The sequence below is a fragment of the Haliotis asinina genome, chromosome 8, assembly GCF_037392515.1.
Source record: "Haliotis asinina isolate JCU_RB_2024 chromosome 8, JCU_Hal_asi_v2, whole genome shotgun sequence".
NCBI classification, from domain to species: Eukaryota; Metazoa; Mollusca; class Gastropoda; order Lepetellida; family Haliotidae; genus Haliotis; species Haliotis asinina.
This window is the reverse complement of record NC_090287.1, coordinates 41,052,567-41,068,878: the sequence shown is the minus strand read 5'-3', so window position 1 is coordinate 41,068,878 and position 16,312 is coordinate 41,052,567. Positions and strand designations below refer to the sequence as shown.

Here is a 16,312-nt window from a genome sequence, read left to right as displayed (position 1 = left end):
GATCTCGTTTGCGAAAGCACATTACGATTCTGCACTGACTCGTGCTTCATAGAGTTAGCTCCCTTTTTAAAGCAGATTCTCGTTCCGCCCTTAAAGCGAGAGAGAGGGAAAGTGCTTCGGACGTCCATTGACTACTTTGCATGGTCAGTAAAAGACGTATGTATGTTGTTGTTGGTCAGTTGCAGTCATTATCCTGCTTGTTAATTCACACATGTGCAGTTACTGTGAACAACCTAACTAACAGTCGACAACGACGTGTGCGACGTTCCCACCAGCAGATTCATACGACCATATATATATGTTACTGTTCGATCATCGATCAGCAGATGATTGTACAAATATAAAGTTTGGTTTGTAAATTCTCATGCCGTTTTACTGTTACTGTATGAAAACGTAATCTGGATCGATATCCTCCGAATACAGTATGTTTAGCTGATGTTAAAAATAAAACCGAAAGTAGCTTTGCAAACATGTACTGTCGGGTCTATTATAGGGGCAGCATTTTAGGTTTATCAGTTTTACGTTGTCACCCTGATCTAAAGCTAAAGTTGTTTTAGTCAGGTCAGTTGTTTTAAAATGAAAATAATAAGAGGAATGGAGTGGGTTATGGAAAGTTTGGACTCGAAAGTTTTGGAGTGGGTAAGGAGAGGTTGCATCCGGATGTTTTGGAATGGGTAAGGAGAGTTTGCATCCGGATGTTTTGGAATGGGTAAGGAGAGTTTGCATCCGGATGTTTTGGAATGGGTAAGGAAAGTTTGCATCCGGATGTTTTGGAGTGGGTAAGGAGAGTTTGCATCTGGAATGGGTAAGGAAAGTTTGCATCCGGATGTTTTGGAATGGGTAAGGAGAGTTTGCATCCGGATGTTTTGGAATGGGTAAGGAAAGTTTGCATCCGGATGTTTTGGAATGGGTAAGGAGAGTTTGCATCCGGATGTTTTGGAGTGGGTAAGGAGAGTTTGCATCCGGATGTTTTGGAGTGGGTAAGGAGAGTTTGCATCCGGATGAGAAGAAAAGACCTGTGTTGAGAAAACAATATATTCTGTTTTCTTTTGTAACAGATATAATACACTGTAATAGCTAGTTGTCAAATGCAGATTTTGAATTCATAACAGATTGCACTGCATCAAAAGCACGAGAGAATAAGAAAGAAAAAGACAGAACATCAAACTAGACTGAATCCGATTTTAGACACCTCGGTCATTAAACAAAGATGATAGTATATAAATAAATGAAACGTAAAAGAAAGGAACATATTAATACCTGGGCACCATGCAGTGGACACGATGTCATTGTGGGTCCACATGCTTATTAAATACGTCTGTGTATATTGAGGGTTGGTTCCTGGTAGTGAGTGTCTCTAGACCAGCTGGCAACTTGACAAATAGCTTGGTTACAGACCGGGAAAGCCACATATCCGCAACGGAGAGCCTCAACTGATATGGCTCTCCCGGCAATAGTTACGGCTGCATGAACATGGAATGTGGCTCTCCCGGTTATGTTCTCAAAACATGCTTAGTGATTCAAACCCGATACCGTATTTAACAAAACAAGACTTGTTTCCTCATAACTTTAGGTTTATATTTGTCTCATTTGTTTTCTGGTAACCAGAGGTACATATTGTCCATCCACTGACAGATTTGGGACATTTGGGACACCGTTTGAGTTATGTTATTGACAGTAAATACCAATAGTACAACACACCAGGATACAACACGACCTCAGGTGTTAATGTCTAAATGTGTCAAAGCTCAGACACTGTGCAACTTCTGAATACCAGTTTTCAAATGTACGTGAAGATACAACACTTTATGCCACACTTCAACAAACCCTGTAGATCTTGCAATGGTAAACTATAAAACTAATACAACACAGCAACACGATGGAACACCTTCACCTCGTTCAGATTGACCTGAGCTACTCTACATATGCATGACCCGTGAGGCCAAAGGGCACAAACGACAGGTCTAGTTTACTTCATTACATAGGGGAGCAGACGATGTTATAAATGTTGCTTTCGCTTATCTTATTACTATACGCATCGGAAACATTAAACCATCTGTATGGCTCTTATTTAAGAGAAAGTGAGGACATTGCTGATAATTTCTCAACTCTGAGATGTCAAACGGCAGACGTATCTCGGCTTATTGGACATGTTACCAATCAAATGAAAAAGGTGCACCCTTTCAAAATAATAGACCCAACCAGTTGTGGCACGGTCACACAATATGCATTAATATTCACTTGATAAGGTCTGCCTCTTGCTTCTTGGAACTTTGACCTTGTCTGTTTCTGACCGATCTTAATTAGTTCGTATTGTTGTTTAATAAAGTCTTGTTAAGATGATAATACATAATGGATAATGTTGAATTATGCATTGGCCGTAATAAAAATGCAGTGTGTTTATATGACGATGTTTTTTTAAAGGTTTATGGAAAAACAGATAAATTGCCACTATGCTTTACGTACACTGTGAATACTTCTCTGTACCCTTTTAAATGCAAATATTTCTTGAAGTCAGTCCTTAATTAAATGGAGAATTCCTGTCTGAAATGACCGACAATACATGCTTCGGTGCTATATTATGCATGTAATGTAGATCCCAGGAGCCATTTTGTACTGTACGTCATACGTGGTTTACATTCGTTCAGTTAAGCATGTAGCCAACAGAGAAAGACTTTCTGAATTTGAATTTACTGATAAGCCTGCAATAGTTAAAAGAATCATACACTTTATTGAGCTGTATATGCACGCCTAAAGACAATGCCGATTACCTCAGAGTCTTTTTCAGTTTCAAAGCTGTCGTTATGTATGATCCACAGGTCCAGGTACGAGCAGTAAACAGTGGGAAACATGACTTCACATCTGTCCTCGCATCATCGGAAACAATTGTCCACTTGGTTGGGAGGTAACAAACAGTTCAAACTCCTCTACAGCACTGCAGTTGATGAATGTGGAGCCTCAGCATTCCACTCCAAATGTAACTACTTAGGAGCAACCGTGACGGTTGCACGTAATACCACTGAATGGGTTTTTGGAGGCTACACGTCAGTAAGCTGGGGTGTGACACCTTCCTGGTGCTACGACGATAGAGCATTTCTGTTCAGGCTTGATAGAAATGGATCATTTGAACCCAAGAAGTACAGGATAAAAGCTGAACACGCGGGAAGGGCGACATACCAGTCTTCAAGTCTTGGCCCTGGTTTTGGTGAAGACATACGGTTTTTTCAGAGAGGTCCTTATCAGGAAAGTGATGGATTTTTCCCATGTGAACCAGCAAGAAGACACGGGTTGAACTATAACATGGGTGGCGACACAGCTACAGACTTCACAGGAAATAATCTCAAGCTGTCGGAAATATATGTCTACAAGGTACAAGGTAAGAGACAATAACTCGGACATAGTGTGTCTATTATCACATTGAAATATGTTTACCAGGTATGTGAGGGAAATGATTGTCATTCGGATTAATAAATCCAGAAGAGTTGAGATGTTTTATAGGAAATATTAGTTTGAATAAGTGCAGTTAAGAAAATCCGTCGATTAGATTTGTCATCAAAGCCAAAATTATTGCTTACATGTCCAATAAATGTGTACACCAATGCAGACCATGGAGATACATGGAGCTGATACAAACATGTCCAATGGGATTCACATCCATATCTGAATATTTGTCCATTATTCCACCGGCAGAACAGACATTCTGTATGCAATGTCATTCTGAAACACTTCATCCCCAAACCATGATACAGTTAACACAAAAGCGACAGACTGATTCTTATGTCAGTGCCTGCTTCAGAATCGTTCTGTGTTTGTCTGTTGTTTTGCGACCAAGGGGGTTGGTGGTTCAGAGTCTACTTAACAATTATTATAATGTTTTCCTGTCTGTTGTTTTGCGACTAAGGGGGTCGGTGGTCAGGATCGCGGACGTGGCTGGCACGTCATCGTATCCCAGTTGCGTAGATCGATGCTCATGCTGTTGATCAAGGGATTGTCTGCTCCAGATTCGATTATTTACAGCATACCACCATATAGGGGATTTTCGTGTGCATGATATTTTTTTCCACTTACTTCATACCTTGCCTTGTGTATGGCTGCTTGCGCTGTTCAGTGTTATTGGGAAATTAGGTTCCACCTATAACCAAGTCTCGCACAATGTGTTACATTTGGCGCATTTGCTTCAGAGTCTACTTAACAAATATTATAATGTTTTCCTGTCTGTTAGGGACGCTGGGTCAGCCTAGCGGGTAAAGCGTTTGCCGAAGACCCCGATTTGATTCCCCACATGAGTAAACTATGTGAAGACAATGTCTGGTGTCCCCCTTTGTGATATTGATGAAATATTGCTAAAACTAAACTCACCCTCGTTTGTTATGGTGTTGTGGGTGTCCTAATGTTTCCATTTGTGTTCAGATCCCAATAGCATCATATCTGACATCTTTCGAAAACTATCTTTTATTGTTGTTTTTATTTTCTTGCTTACATAATAATTTCTTTCTTTTGTTGTCGAAGACGCAGATGTGGAGTTCGATAATCCGTGGCGAAACATCGGCAATGCAGACCACTTGGTTAGTATTTCACCGAATGGGCTTCAGCAGCTACTGTTGTAGTGTGTCTGTATCCCAGTCTCTACAATCTCGCGAGACCTGTTGCTAATCTTGTCACAGGCTCATCAGGTTAATTTTACGAATAGATAGATAGATAGAGAGATAGATAGAGCTAGAGAGGTATTTCGCTCAATATAACTTTCACTATTGCGGGGCTAAATGTACTTGTGTGGCCAAATATACAGGAAAAAAACTGTCAATGGAAACCAAATGATTTACGTAAATCAGTTAAAACAATTATTGAAGATTAGCTCTGTGAGAGAGACCCCGCAGGACGACCACCATCTGCGCACCCGTGTCATCACGGCAAAGGAAACGGCAGGAACAGCTCTAGGACATGTCATCAGTTAACGTACCGTGCTACAACGCCTACGCACATCAGGTATCAGAGCTCAACGTGGAATGGCATTGACCCAGGAACATCTTCGTCGTAGGTTACAGGTTCCAGGACACTACATTAGAATCGCGTGCTCCCTGAACGGGCATCGTACGTAAACAGATACATGTGAAGTTGTGATTGGATGAAATACTGTAAGATGTTTATGCCTTTTAAAAACACATGCATCCAGTAATTAAAACTGACCACAATTTGATGTATTTAGTGCTGTCATCTTTGTTACCATAATTTATACTTAGGTGTGTAAAGATATTTCCAAGTAGATGACATTTGATCCGAAACTGGAGTTGATGTGTTCCGCTTCCTGTTCCTGTGCTTGGAAAATGTGCCGGACTAATTGTCCAAATATTTTGAGTTTTATTGCAGTTTAAAGGCTTGACTGTACCCATGTGTACATGGAATGGCTGTTGATAGCCTGGATGATTTTTTCCAAAAATATATATGGCTATTACAGAAGTCCATGGGAAAACATTTTGTGCTGTGTAACCTGTAGGGTTCGAGCACTTTACAGTAATTCATACTTTGGATACTTTTCTGTTTCTTTTCCAAAAATTGTGTTTTGTTAAAGGCCTGACTGTACCCATGTGCACATGGAATGGCTGCTGAAAGCCTGGATGCTTTTTTTAAAAAAAAATATAAGGTTACTATAGACGTATATGGGAAAACATCTGGTGTTGTGTAACCTACAGTGGGCAAGGACTGGACGTCGCTGGCTTGTACGACATTGGCAGCGAGTGGTTTTTACAGAAGAAAGTCAATTGACCATGTTCCATAATGATGACCGGGTGAGAGGAGGAGACGGTGTGAATGGTGTGGGGATGAATTTCTGGGAATCAACGTACAAAATTGGTCGTGATACGTGGAAACTCTGAGATACAAAGATTACATTCTTCAATTCGTGACATAACCATGTCTTCGCCAGCAACAACAGGGGGCACGTCTGCAGCACGACAACGCGCGGTCGCAAGCTCTTCCAAGGCCAGCACGCTCACCGGACTTAAACTCCAAAGAGCAGTTGTGGGATCACCTGAATCGCCAGGTGAGAAGACGATCACGACCCCCAACAAACCGATAAGAACTTGCAGACGCTCCCAGGAACGAGTGGCATAGAATTCCGAATGAGGTCATTCGACGGCTGACGACATCGATGACAAGGCGAATCTAGGCGTGTATTGATGGTAGAGATGGTCACACTCGTTACTAAGGAAGTGTATGCGTGACCAGAGCCATTACATCACTGACTTTTGTTGTATCTGTGCTATTCCTTCCTTTCTATCCATTACATGACTCATGCTTTTCATCTGTGATGAGTTTCTCATAGACACCATTGGTGCATTGTCCCAAATGCTGGTTTCATACAACTTAAAAACATTACGTGTTTGACTTTATATCGAACATTAATAAGGGCGTTCACTTCCTTTTGCCCTCTAATTATATATGATATAATAAGTTGTTTGTGGTCTTATATTTTCTCCAGAAATTAGTGACACAAATTGAGGATTACTGTCCCGTGGAGGAGGCGAAACTTGACCATGTCAATCTGTTACTTGTGGGTGCTGTAGGAAGTGGAAAGTCCAGCTATTTCAATACCATCAACTCCGTGTTCAGAGGTCACGTGACTGGTCAGGCGAGGAGTGGTAGTGCCACACACAGTCTCACATCGGTGGTACGTATTTCATGTATCAGTTGGGCTAATGCTGAAACGATTCAATTAAAACGTGTCCAAGTTGAGGGACATTGTATGGAGTTGATGTACCCTCGATGTTTGTTAATATTCCCTGTGCCCAAATCATACCGAACACCTCGATGTTAATTTTGAATTATTAGAAGCACGGGTACGAATCTTTTTGTAGTCATAGCTCGATTTTGCAGACAAGAAAACACATTTAGAGGTATCTCCCTTGCATCGAGTCGCAATTCATAATTTGCGTATATATAATACAAGGTACGAATCCCCATTCCATGTTAGTGTTTTGATAGCTCAATAACTACTTACACATGCGTGCAGACAGATTAGATAGATATTCTCTGATTAAGTTGGACTTAAAGTAACTGACAGAAGATTTGTTCTTTTAACTTTATTGGGGACAGAAGAGATTGGTTTCAAGTTTTACTGAATCTGTAATAATAAATATTGAATTCAAATGTTCCTGACTCCATGGTACCCCAGAATCTATGAATGCCGAAATATAAAATTACAATGTTGAATGAATGAGAGTTTTTGTTAGAGGAATGACGTCATTTTGCCATTGGACCATTATCTACCCGTGGTAATTCCAGGTAGATAAGGTATCTTGGTAACCAGCTCTTGTCATATAAGCCTAAACACAGATCGATGGTAGTTTCCCGATGCCGGGGATCGGTGCTCACTCTTTCAATCACTGGTTTCGGAAAGTTCCTCGAAGATTTTACAGTTCACACTATTACAATTATGACCATTCATATCAAAAGAGTAAATTCTTGTTCACGTCAAATTGTATGCTATAGTTTGTTAAGGGGTTATGTACACACCAATGCTTGCCAATGATCGCTGCTCGTCCTAGGTCCATTATTCCGAATTATATATAGTTCAAGACTTACAAAGTGAGGTCGAAGACTGGCACAACGCTGAAGTTCCGTCTGTGTGACACGCGTGGACTGGAGGAAGTAAGGGGGATGAAGCCCGAAGACCTGGTGGCATTTCTCGATGGACACGTTGAGAATGGATTTCAGGTTCTGTATTAGTACGCTTTGTAATGGAGTGAGTGAGTTTAGGGCCACTCCAGCATATTTTGACTCGACAATGCCTCACCTTATTAACCTGTGGCATAGGAACAGTAATTTAGGGGCGTGCTATTGCCACCGTCTAAAGAAATATCTACTTTGATGATACTTAGCCCTATGTAGAAGCTACTTCTATGTGAAGATATGTATACCTACATTTTCATAGACACTTCGTCCACATAGCAGATACCTTCATCTGTATAGGCGAGATCAACACAGATAACAATTGCATCCTTGCAGAAAATACTTGGATTCAAGTATACTAAGATTCAACTCTTGATATCGTACAAACATACGTAGTATTTTTTAAATATTTGGCTTGATTGTTGGTTCTTGTTTGTGTTTTTGCACTTGGTGAAATCATTTCAAATTGTCAAACTCTCAGCGGTGTAATATTAAGGGATACAATTTAAGTATTATCTACGTAGATGCTATTCGGTTGCTTGTGACACTACTGCGCTTCCATAGAAATATCTGTGGTAACTTATCACGGATTGAAACTTGTGAACAGGATGAGATCAAACAATTGCATGTACGCGGAGGATTGGACTTTGCTGTAGATCTGTTACATGCCCTGTATCTCTGAATCGGACCCCTTACCGCAAAAACACATCACCATCCTGAGACCTGCAATCATTTTACTATTAGGAGCTTCGATTGCTGTACTCGGTGCAAGTATATTTTTTTGTATTCAGTTTAACCCGCTAACTAAGTTGGGGCCAGACACAAGAGGCTACAGGAAATCTCCATCTTTTGGAGACACGGCTCATTGTGTTGTTTTCGTCGTTGATGCCTCTACTGTGGACGTATTTTCGGACAAGATCCTTGAGGTTGTGAAGGAGTTTCAGGAATCTGTAAATGCTCGAGGTATTGTAGACCAGACAACAGCATACCCCATTGTAAAGTAACGTATGCTAAAATGAGTGTTGTACCAGTGTCGCAAATAATCAAAGCATATGATGAATTATGAATAACTGGATCATAATTTTGAGTATAATCCATTAACTTCTAAAATGCCAATCAAACCGATCGGTGTCGCAAAATATATCAAGATGGCAGTGTTCCTACAAAATAGGGTTCGTTTAAGCGACAAATTAAACGTCCAAGACCTCAATCCTCTGATATTCACTTAAGCGGTGAAAGTCTAGAGCCTCAGTACGAAAGCCTAATGCTGCCACTTTTGTAGCACAAAATATTTTTTTTTCAAAGACAGTTCTCGTTACTTCAATTATTTACTCGTTGCTTCGAGTATTTTTCGTTATTTAAATAATTTTCTCGTAACTTCGAGTATTTTCTCGTTATTTCAAATATGTTTTCGTTGCTTCGATTAATTTTTCGTTACTTCGAGAATTTTCAGTCAAAAACTTGAAATTTCGAATATTTTCTCGTTGCTTCAAGTTTCTTTCAAAAACTTGAAATTTCGAATATTTTCTCGTTGCTTCAAGTTTCAGTCAAAAACTTGAAATTTCGAGTATTTTCTCGTTGCTTCAAGTTTCAGTCAAAAACTTGAAATTTCGAATATTTTCTCGTTGCTTCAAGTTTCTTTCAAAAACTTGAAATTTCGAGTATTTTCTCGTTGCTTCAAGTTTCTTTCAAAAACTTGAAATTTCGAATATTTTCTCGTTGCTTCAAGTTTCTTTCAAAAACTTGAAATTTCGAGTATTTTCTCGTTACTTCAAGTTTCTTTCAAAAACTTGAAATTTCGAGTATTTACTCGTTGCTTCAAGTTTCTTTCAAAAACTTGAAATTTCGAGTATTTTCTCGTTGCTTCAAGTTTCTTTCAAAAACTTGAAATTTCGAGTATTTACTCGTTGCTTCAAGTTTCTTTCAAAAACTTGAAATTTCGAGTATTTTCTCGTTGCTTCAAGTTTCTTTCAAAAACTTGAAATTTCGAGTATTTTCTCGTTACTTCAAGTTTCTTTCAAAAACTTGAAATTTCGAGTATTTACTCGTTGCTTCAAGTTTCTTTCAAAAACTTGAAATTTCGAGTATCTTTCTCGTTGCTTCAAGTTTCTTTCAAAAACTTGAAATTTCGAATATTTTCTCGTTGCTTCAAGTTTCTTTCAAAAACTTGAAATTTCGAATATGTTCTCGTTGCTTCGGTTTTATTTTTCTTAATTTCTAAGTTTGATGAAACTAGCATGTATATTTTAGGAGATCTGCCCCGATCAAGATGACATCCTCATAGTCACACACACCCTACAAGCTACACCCTACACCACCCGAGTTTCAGTGGTCATAAAACAAACTTTCAGTTCAATAGGGAGGATGCGCACCCTTGCAACCGCGTTATCTTCCCATAAAGCAGACCTCACAAAAGACAGACCGCTTAAAACAACACACTTTAGGGTTGTTTGCATAAGGCTTAATTAAGCTGATAATAATAACATGTGCCCAGATATGGAAACTATACTTTGTTTTAATTCATGTAATGAATTATGATTTTTATATTAAGACTTTTTATATTAAAAGTGCTTGAGAAGATTCTCAGCTTCTAAAGCAACTCATTTCTCGACTACTTTTCACTCTAATTACAAGTAAATTAAGAAATATGGAAATGTGTTGTTACTATACTCTGTATTGACTGGTAGAAGTACAAACAGAATTTTCATTCTTTTCTCAAAAACACAAAAGGTGAAACATAGAACATACCTGTATATGTGAATATAATTAATATATTTACATGATATCATTTGAAAAGGCACAGTGTGTCATATATTTGGATAATTTGAGAGTGAGTGGTTGATAATCACATTTCATGAGAAAAATACAGGTACAGGTAGAGGGATTCACACAGAAATGATATTCGTTGTTGTTCGACATGTGGTTGGCATATTAGTAAAACATGGAATTCGTCACATATGGCTTGTTTACAAAGATTACAAAGTCGGCTTTCTTTCAAACCATTCAGACAGCGCCCTGTTTCCATTGGTAACCTATGATTTGTTGTCCTAAATTTTCTCAGTGAAATTCTACTTTGCAAGGTTAATTTAAGATAAGGTTCTGGAATAAGTTCAATTTCATACATTATGAAATGAAATCCTTTTGATGATTGAGTATTGCTTAAATTCCAAGATTGAACAGACTGTATACTATGTACTGACTCCAAGTGAACTCATTAATGGAATAGGGGTGGAGGGCATGGCTGAGCTAACTAGTGTACTCACTGAATTTATCTTACAGGAGGTCGGTCATTTTGGAGTGAACCGCAAATAAGACTTAACTGTGAAATGATACCATATATTCGATAACTTTGAGGATTTGACTGAAGTCTATTTGCTCCAAAAGCATACCATTTTGGTATGAATATCAGTACGAATTGCTTTGCTTCCTGTCTCCACATACAACATGTGGCGAAGCAGTTTTCTTGAAATATTAAATGAACAATTTCAATAACACTTAAAGTTTCATATGGCCAGAGGTCGTATAACCATTTCCAAACCTAATGTTGTCTTTTTTATCAGGACACATACCACAATTTTCAACGACACAGCTAAATTAAGCCTTGGGCAACCAACCATAAAATGTGTTTGTTTTAAGTGGTCTGTCTTTTGGGGGGTCGATACCAAGCATATTTCCTAAACTATTCATGATAACTTCATCAGACTAGGAACACGTATCAAGCATGATAGATAGGTTTGCCATTTGGGGTTTAAACCCAGATATGTACCTTAAGCTTTTGCGGTTTCCTCCCAAATGTGACTTAGGCTGTGGATATGAGGGTGTCATGTTGTTCGGAGAAGATTTCCTTAAACTATACATGCTAGCTTCATGAAATTTGGCACACGTACCAAGCATGATCCATAGATGTGCCATTTGATGGTTATACTCAGATATGAATTTTATTTTTTTGCTGTATCCATGGACATGTGACTTAGGCTGTGACTATGAGGATGTCATCTTGCTCGGAGCATATCTCCTAAAATATACATGCTACCTCCATCCGACTTAGAAATTAAGAAAAAGGAATCGAAGCAACGAGAAAATATTCGAAATTTCAAGTTTTTGAAAGAAACTTGAAGCAACGAGAAAATACTCGAAATTTCAAGTTTTTGAAAGAAACTTGAAGCAACGAGTAAATATTCGAAATTTCAAGTTTTTGAAAGAAACTTGAAGCAACGAGAAAATATTCGAAATTTCAAGTTTTTGAAAGAAACTTGAAGCAACGAGTAAATACTCGAAATTTCAAGTTTTTGAAAGAAACTTGAAGCAACGAGAAAATATTCGAAATTTCAAGTTTTTGAAAGAAACTTGAAGCAACGAGAAAATATTCGAAATTTCAAGTTTTTGAAAGAAACTTGAAGCAACGAGAAAATATTCGAAATTTCAAGTTTTTGAAAGAAACTTGAAGCAACGAGTAAATACTCGAAATTTCAAGTTTTTGAAAGAAACTTGAAGCAACGAGAAAATATTCGAAATTTCAAGGTTTTGAAAGAAACTTGAAGCAACGAGTAAATACTCGAAATTTCAAGTTTTTGAAAGAAACTTGAAGCAACGAGTAAATACTCGAAATTTCAAGTTTTTGACTGAAACTTGAAGCAACGAGTAAATACTCGAAATTTCAAGTTTTTGAAAGAAACTTGAAGCAACGAGTAAATACTCGAAATTTCAAGTTTGTGACTGAAACTTGAAGCAACGAGAAAATACTCGAAATTTCAAGTTTTTGACTGAAACTTGAAGCAACGAGAAAATACTCGAAATTTCAAGTTTTTGACTGAAACTTGAAGCAACGAGAAAATACTCGAAATTTCAAGTTTTTGAAAGAAACTTGAAGCAACGAGTAAATACTCGAAATTTCAAGTTTTTGAAAGAAACTTGAAGCAACGAGTAAATACTCGAAATTTCAAGTTTTTGAAAGAAACTTGAAGCAACGAGTAAATATTCAAAATTTCAAGTTTTTGAAAGAAACTTGAAGCAACGAGAAAATATTCGAAATTTCAAGTTTTTGAAAGAAACTTGAAGCAACGAGTAAATACTCGAAATTTCAAGTTTTTGAAAGAAACTTGAAGCAACGAGAAAATACTCGAAATTTCAAGTTTTTGAAAGAAACTTGAAGCAACGAGAAAATATTCGAAATTTCAAGTTTTTGAAAGAAACTTGAAGCAACGAGAAAATATTCGAAATTTCAAGTTTTTGAAAGAAACTTGAAGCAACGAGTAAATACTCGAAATTTCAAGTTTTTGAAAGAAACTTGAAGCAACGAGAAAATATTCGAAATTTCAAGTTTTTGAAAGAAACTTGAAGCAACGAGTAAATACTCGAAATTTCAAGTTTTTGAAAGAAACTTGAAGCAACGAGTAAATACTCGAAATTTCAAGTTTTTGACTGAAACTTGAAGCAACGAGAAAATATTCGAAATTTCAAGTTTTTGAAAGAAACTTGAAGTAACGAGTAAATACTCGAAATTTCAAGTTTTTGAAAGAAACTTGAAGCAACGAGTAAATACTCGAAATTTCAAGTGTTTGAAAGAAACTTGAAGCAACGAGTAAATACTCGAAATTTCAAGTTTTTGACTGAAACTTGAAGCAACGAGAAAATACTCGAAATTTCAAGTTTTTGACTGAAACTTGAAGCAACGAGAAAATACTCGAAATTTCAAGTTTTTGACTGAAACTTGAAGCAACGAGAAAATACTCGAAATTTCAAGTTTTTGAAAGAAACTTGAAGCAACGAAAAAATACTCGAAATTTCAAGTTTTTGACTGAAACTTGAAGTAACGAGAAAATTCTCGAAGTAACGAGAAATTAATCGAAGCAACGAAAAAAATATTTGAAATAACGAGAAAATACTCGAAATTTCAAGTTTTTGAAAGAAACTTGAAGTAACGAGAAATTCCTCGAAGTAACGAGAAATTAATCGAAGCAACGAAAATATATTTGAAATAACGAGAAAATACTCGAAGTTACGAGAAAATCATTGAAATAACGAGAAAATACTCGAAGCAACGAGTAAATAATTGAAGTAACGAGAATTGTCTTTGAAAAAAAATATCTTGTGCTACAAAAGTGGCAGCATTAGGCTTTCGTACCTCAGTACTCGCGGTGTTCACTGAAACGGTAAACGTCCACGACCTTCTGACTTTCCTCCCACACCGTGATATAACTGGAACAGTGTTAGAAGCCGCGTTAAGCCAAACCCTTTTGTTCATTCCTAAAGTGTCAACCATTTGTTTGACATTTTCTTTTCTGTACTTCGTGCAGGTGTGCCTCAGGTTATTCTTCTGACCAAGGTGGACAAGGTGTGTCCTGTTCTGGATAAAGACTTGTCGGGTCTCTTCAAAAACATCACCGTGTCTGATCTCGTTGATACGGTTGCCCAGATGTTTGGTCTCCCGCGGGGCTGTGTTCTGCCAATCAAGAACTATGAGAAGGAAACAGAACTTGATGTCAACATGGATGTTACAGCTCTGCTGAGTCTCCAACAGATTCTCCGTCTGGCACATGATTATCTTTATTATCATGTCGACCAAAATGATGACACATGATACTTGTCACAAATGTATACAGGCTCCGAGAGTGTGCATACTTTGACCTGTGAATGATGCTTATTAGAAGACTATAAGTGGGAATATTTTACCTTTTTAACAGGCTTCTGCCTGCCTTTGTCTTGTAGCTGTTTCTCGTGGTACTCTTCTCTGTCCTTTGACCTGTGAATGATGCTTAGAAGACTTAGAAGACTAGATGTGGGAACATTTTACCATCTTTTTTTATATTTTACCATCAGTTTTATGCTTGATTTTTGTCTTGTAACAGTTTCCCATGGCACTGACCAACATATTTTTCCTGTAAATGATGCTTATTAGAAGACTAGAACTGAGAACAATTTAACAGTTTTTGCTTGCAGTGGGGCACCTACAGCGTATCATAAAAATCACGTGCTTAAATTTTAGAATTGAAAACAAAAAATTGTGATGAATGATTTTAAAAAACATTAAATTCAACTTGTGGTCATGTTTCCTTGGAGGTTTCTGGTATAGTAGTGTAGCATCCAACCGCAATAGTAGTGACGTGTTTCGCGGTCCATTTATAGGCAAAACATGTCTTTGTCTACACTGTGCAATAAATGATGTCCGAAAATAGGCTGACACTTTAGTCTCAATTCACTTAGTCTACAGGCAACTTCAATGATCTATTGAACAAAATACCCACATTGACTCTCCTTTTACCTGACAATAGTACCCAGTGTTCCCAAACACATTCTGATAAAATAGCATTATTTGAGTCATGTACTGATTCCTCGCCAATCGTTAAATCAGACACTCGGAAACCATCTACAGCCTCTTCTGAGCCGGTAGAATCGACAAATATTAAGACTGGTTCAGCTGGTATTGATACCCGGTCATTTACAGTAACTATATATACTTGATCAGTGTCTGCTTGAGTTTGATCCGCTAGTTTGGAGTTTATTGTCATGATTTGTTTTGCTATGTTGTTTATGTTTGTCTTAACTTAATCTCGTGTTCAGAAGAATGTTTCACTTTTAAATATGCTACAGTCTCCCTTCAAATGTTTCATCAATTGTGCTTACATTCTGTATTTTCCTGGCTACGCGCCTGGCTTGTCTTTTGTCTAGTAGCAGTTTTTAGTGGTGCTATCTTCCATCTAAGCGTACATGAACACTTCACCCTTCTATAATAACATTGGCCTATCACATATTGAATATTTTGTGCTATCGTGGTTAATTGCGAGTCATTAGAACCTTTAGTGAAATGTCTTTCTGTTGCGAAAAGGGGATTAGACTCGAATCAGTCAATTTCAACTCAAGCACGTTAACCCTTATCTGTTTATTATTATGATTCAGCGCATGCATTACCTTTAATAAAAACAATATATTTTAGTGACTGGTGAAATCTTTTGTCTCAAACCAAGGGGGAAATTCTTCTCCGCACGAGTCCTCGGCATTTAACAACGCAATGATAAGGCAAACACTGCTGTGTCAGACTGTATATGGAGGGTAAGAGTTAGATCCGGACTGACGGGGCTTTTATGTAGAAATGATCGAGATTAGTCGGGATGGTGGGGTAGCCGAATGGTTAAAGCGTCCACTCGTCACACTGAATACTTGGGTTCGATTCCCCACCGGGATACAATGTGTGAAGCCCATGTCTGGTATAATCCGCCGTGATATTGCTGGAATGTCGCTAATAGCGGCGTAAAACGAGACCCACTCACTATTTGCTGCTGAAGTATTCATTACCTTTCATCATACGGGTCCTTGCCAAGTTGTTAAAGTACGTATTTTGTCCGGCGATTTTTCCGAGCACAGGAAGCGGAGCACATCCATTCCGCTCCAAATGTCACCTGCCTGAAATATCTGTGCACACATAAGTCATGGCGATAAAAATGACAGCACTAAAAACTTAAAATTGTGGTCAGTTCTAATTACTGGATGGTTGTGCTTTTAAACCTATATGCATCATACACTCTTTCATCCAATTACAGCTGTGACAAGCCTCAGTCCGTTTGAGTTGTTATACGGTCCTCGCTCGGGGAGCATATAGTTCATATATAGTGTAGTGGAACCCTAAGCCTTGAAGTAGCTACACGAG

The 16,312-nt window shown here is 38.0% G+C and overlaps 1 protein-coding gene across 2 annotated transcripts; it reads left to right on the top strand.

Moving 5' to 3' along the window:
- The first annotated feature begins 41 nt into the window (after positions 1–41).
- On the top strand, positions 42–15,598 carry LOC137294823 (interferon-induced protein 44-like). Of its 2 annotated transcripts, none has more exons than XM_067825942.1 (7): positions 42–143; positions 2,820–3,376; positions 4,510–4,565; positions 6,479–6,667; positions 7,570–7,713; positions 8,460–8,631; positions 13,965–15,598. In XM_067825942.1, the coding sequence occupies exons 2-7, from the start codon at positions 2,851–2,853 to the stop codon at positions 14,246–14,248; spliced, it is 1,371 nt and encodes a 456-aa protein (XP_067682043.1). In that variant the 5' UTR covers positions 42–143; positions 2,820–2,850; the 3' UTR covers positions 14,249–15,598. The 2 variants fall into 2 exon arrangements, with proteins under 2 accessions (XP_067682043.1, XP_067682044.1); XM_067825943.1 differs by having other exon boundaries at positions 42–156.
- The last annotated feature ends 714 nt before the right edge of the window (positions 15,599–16,312 follow it).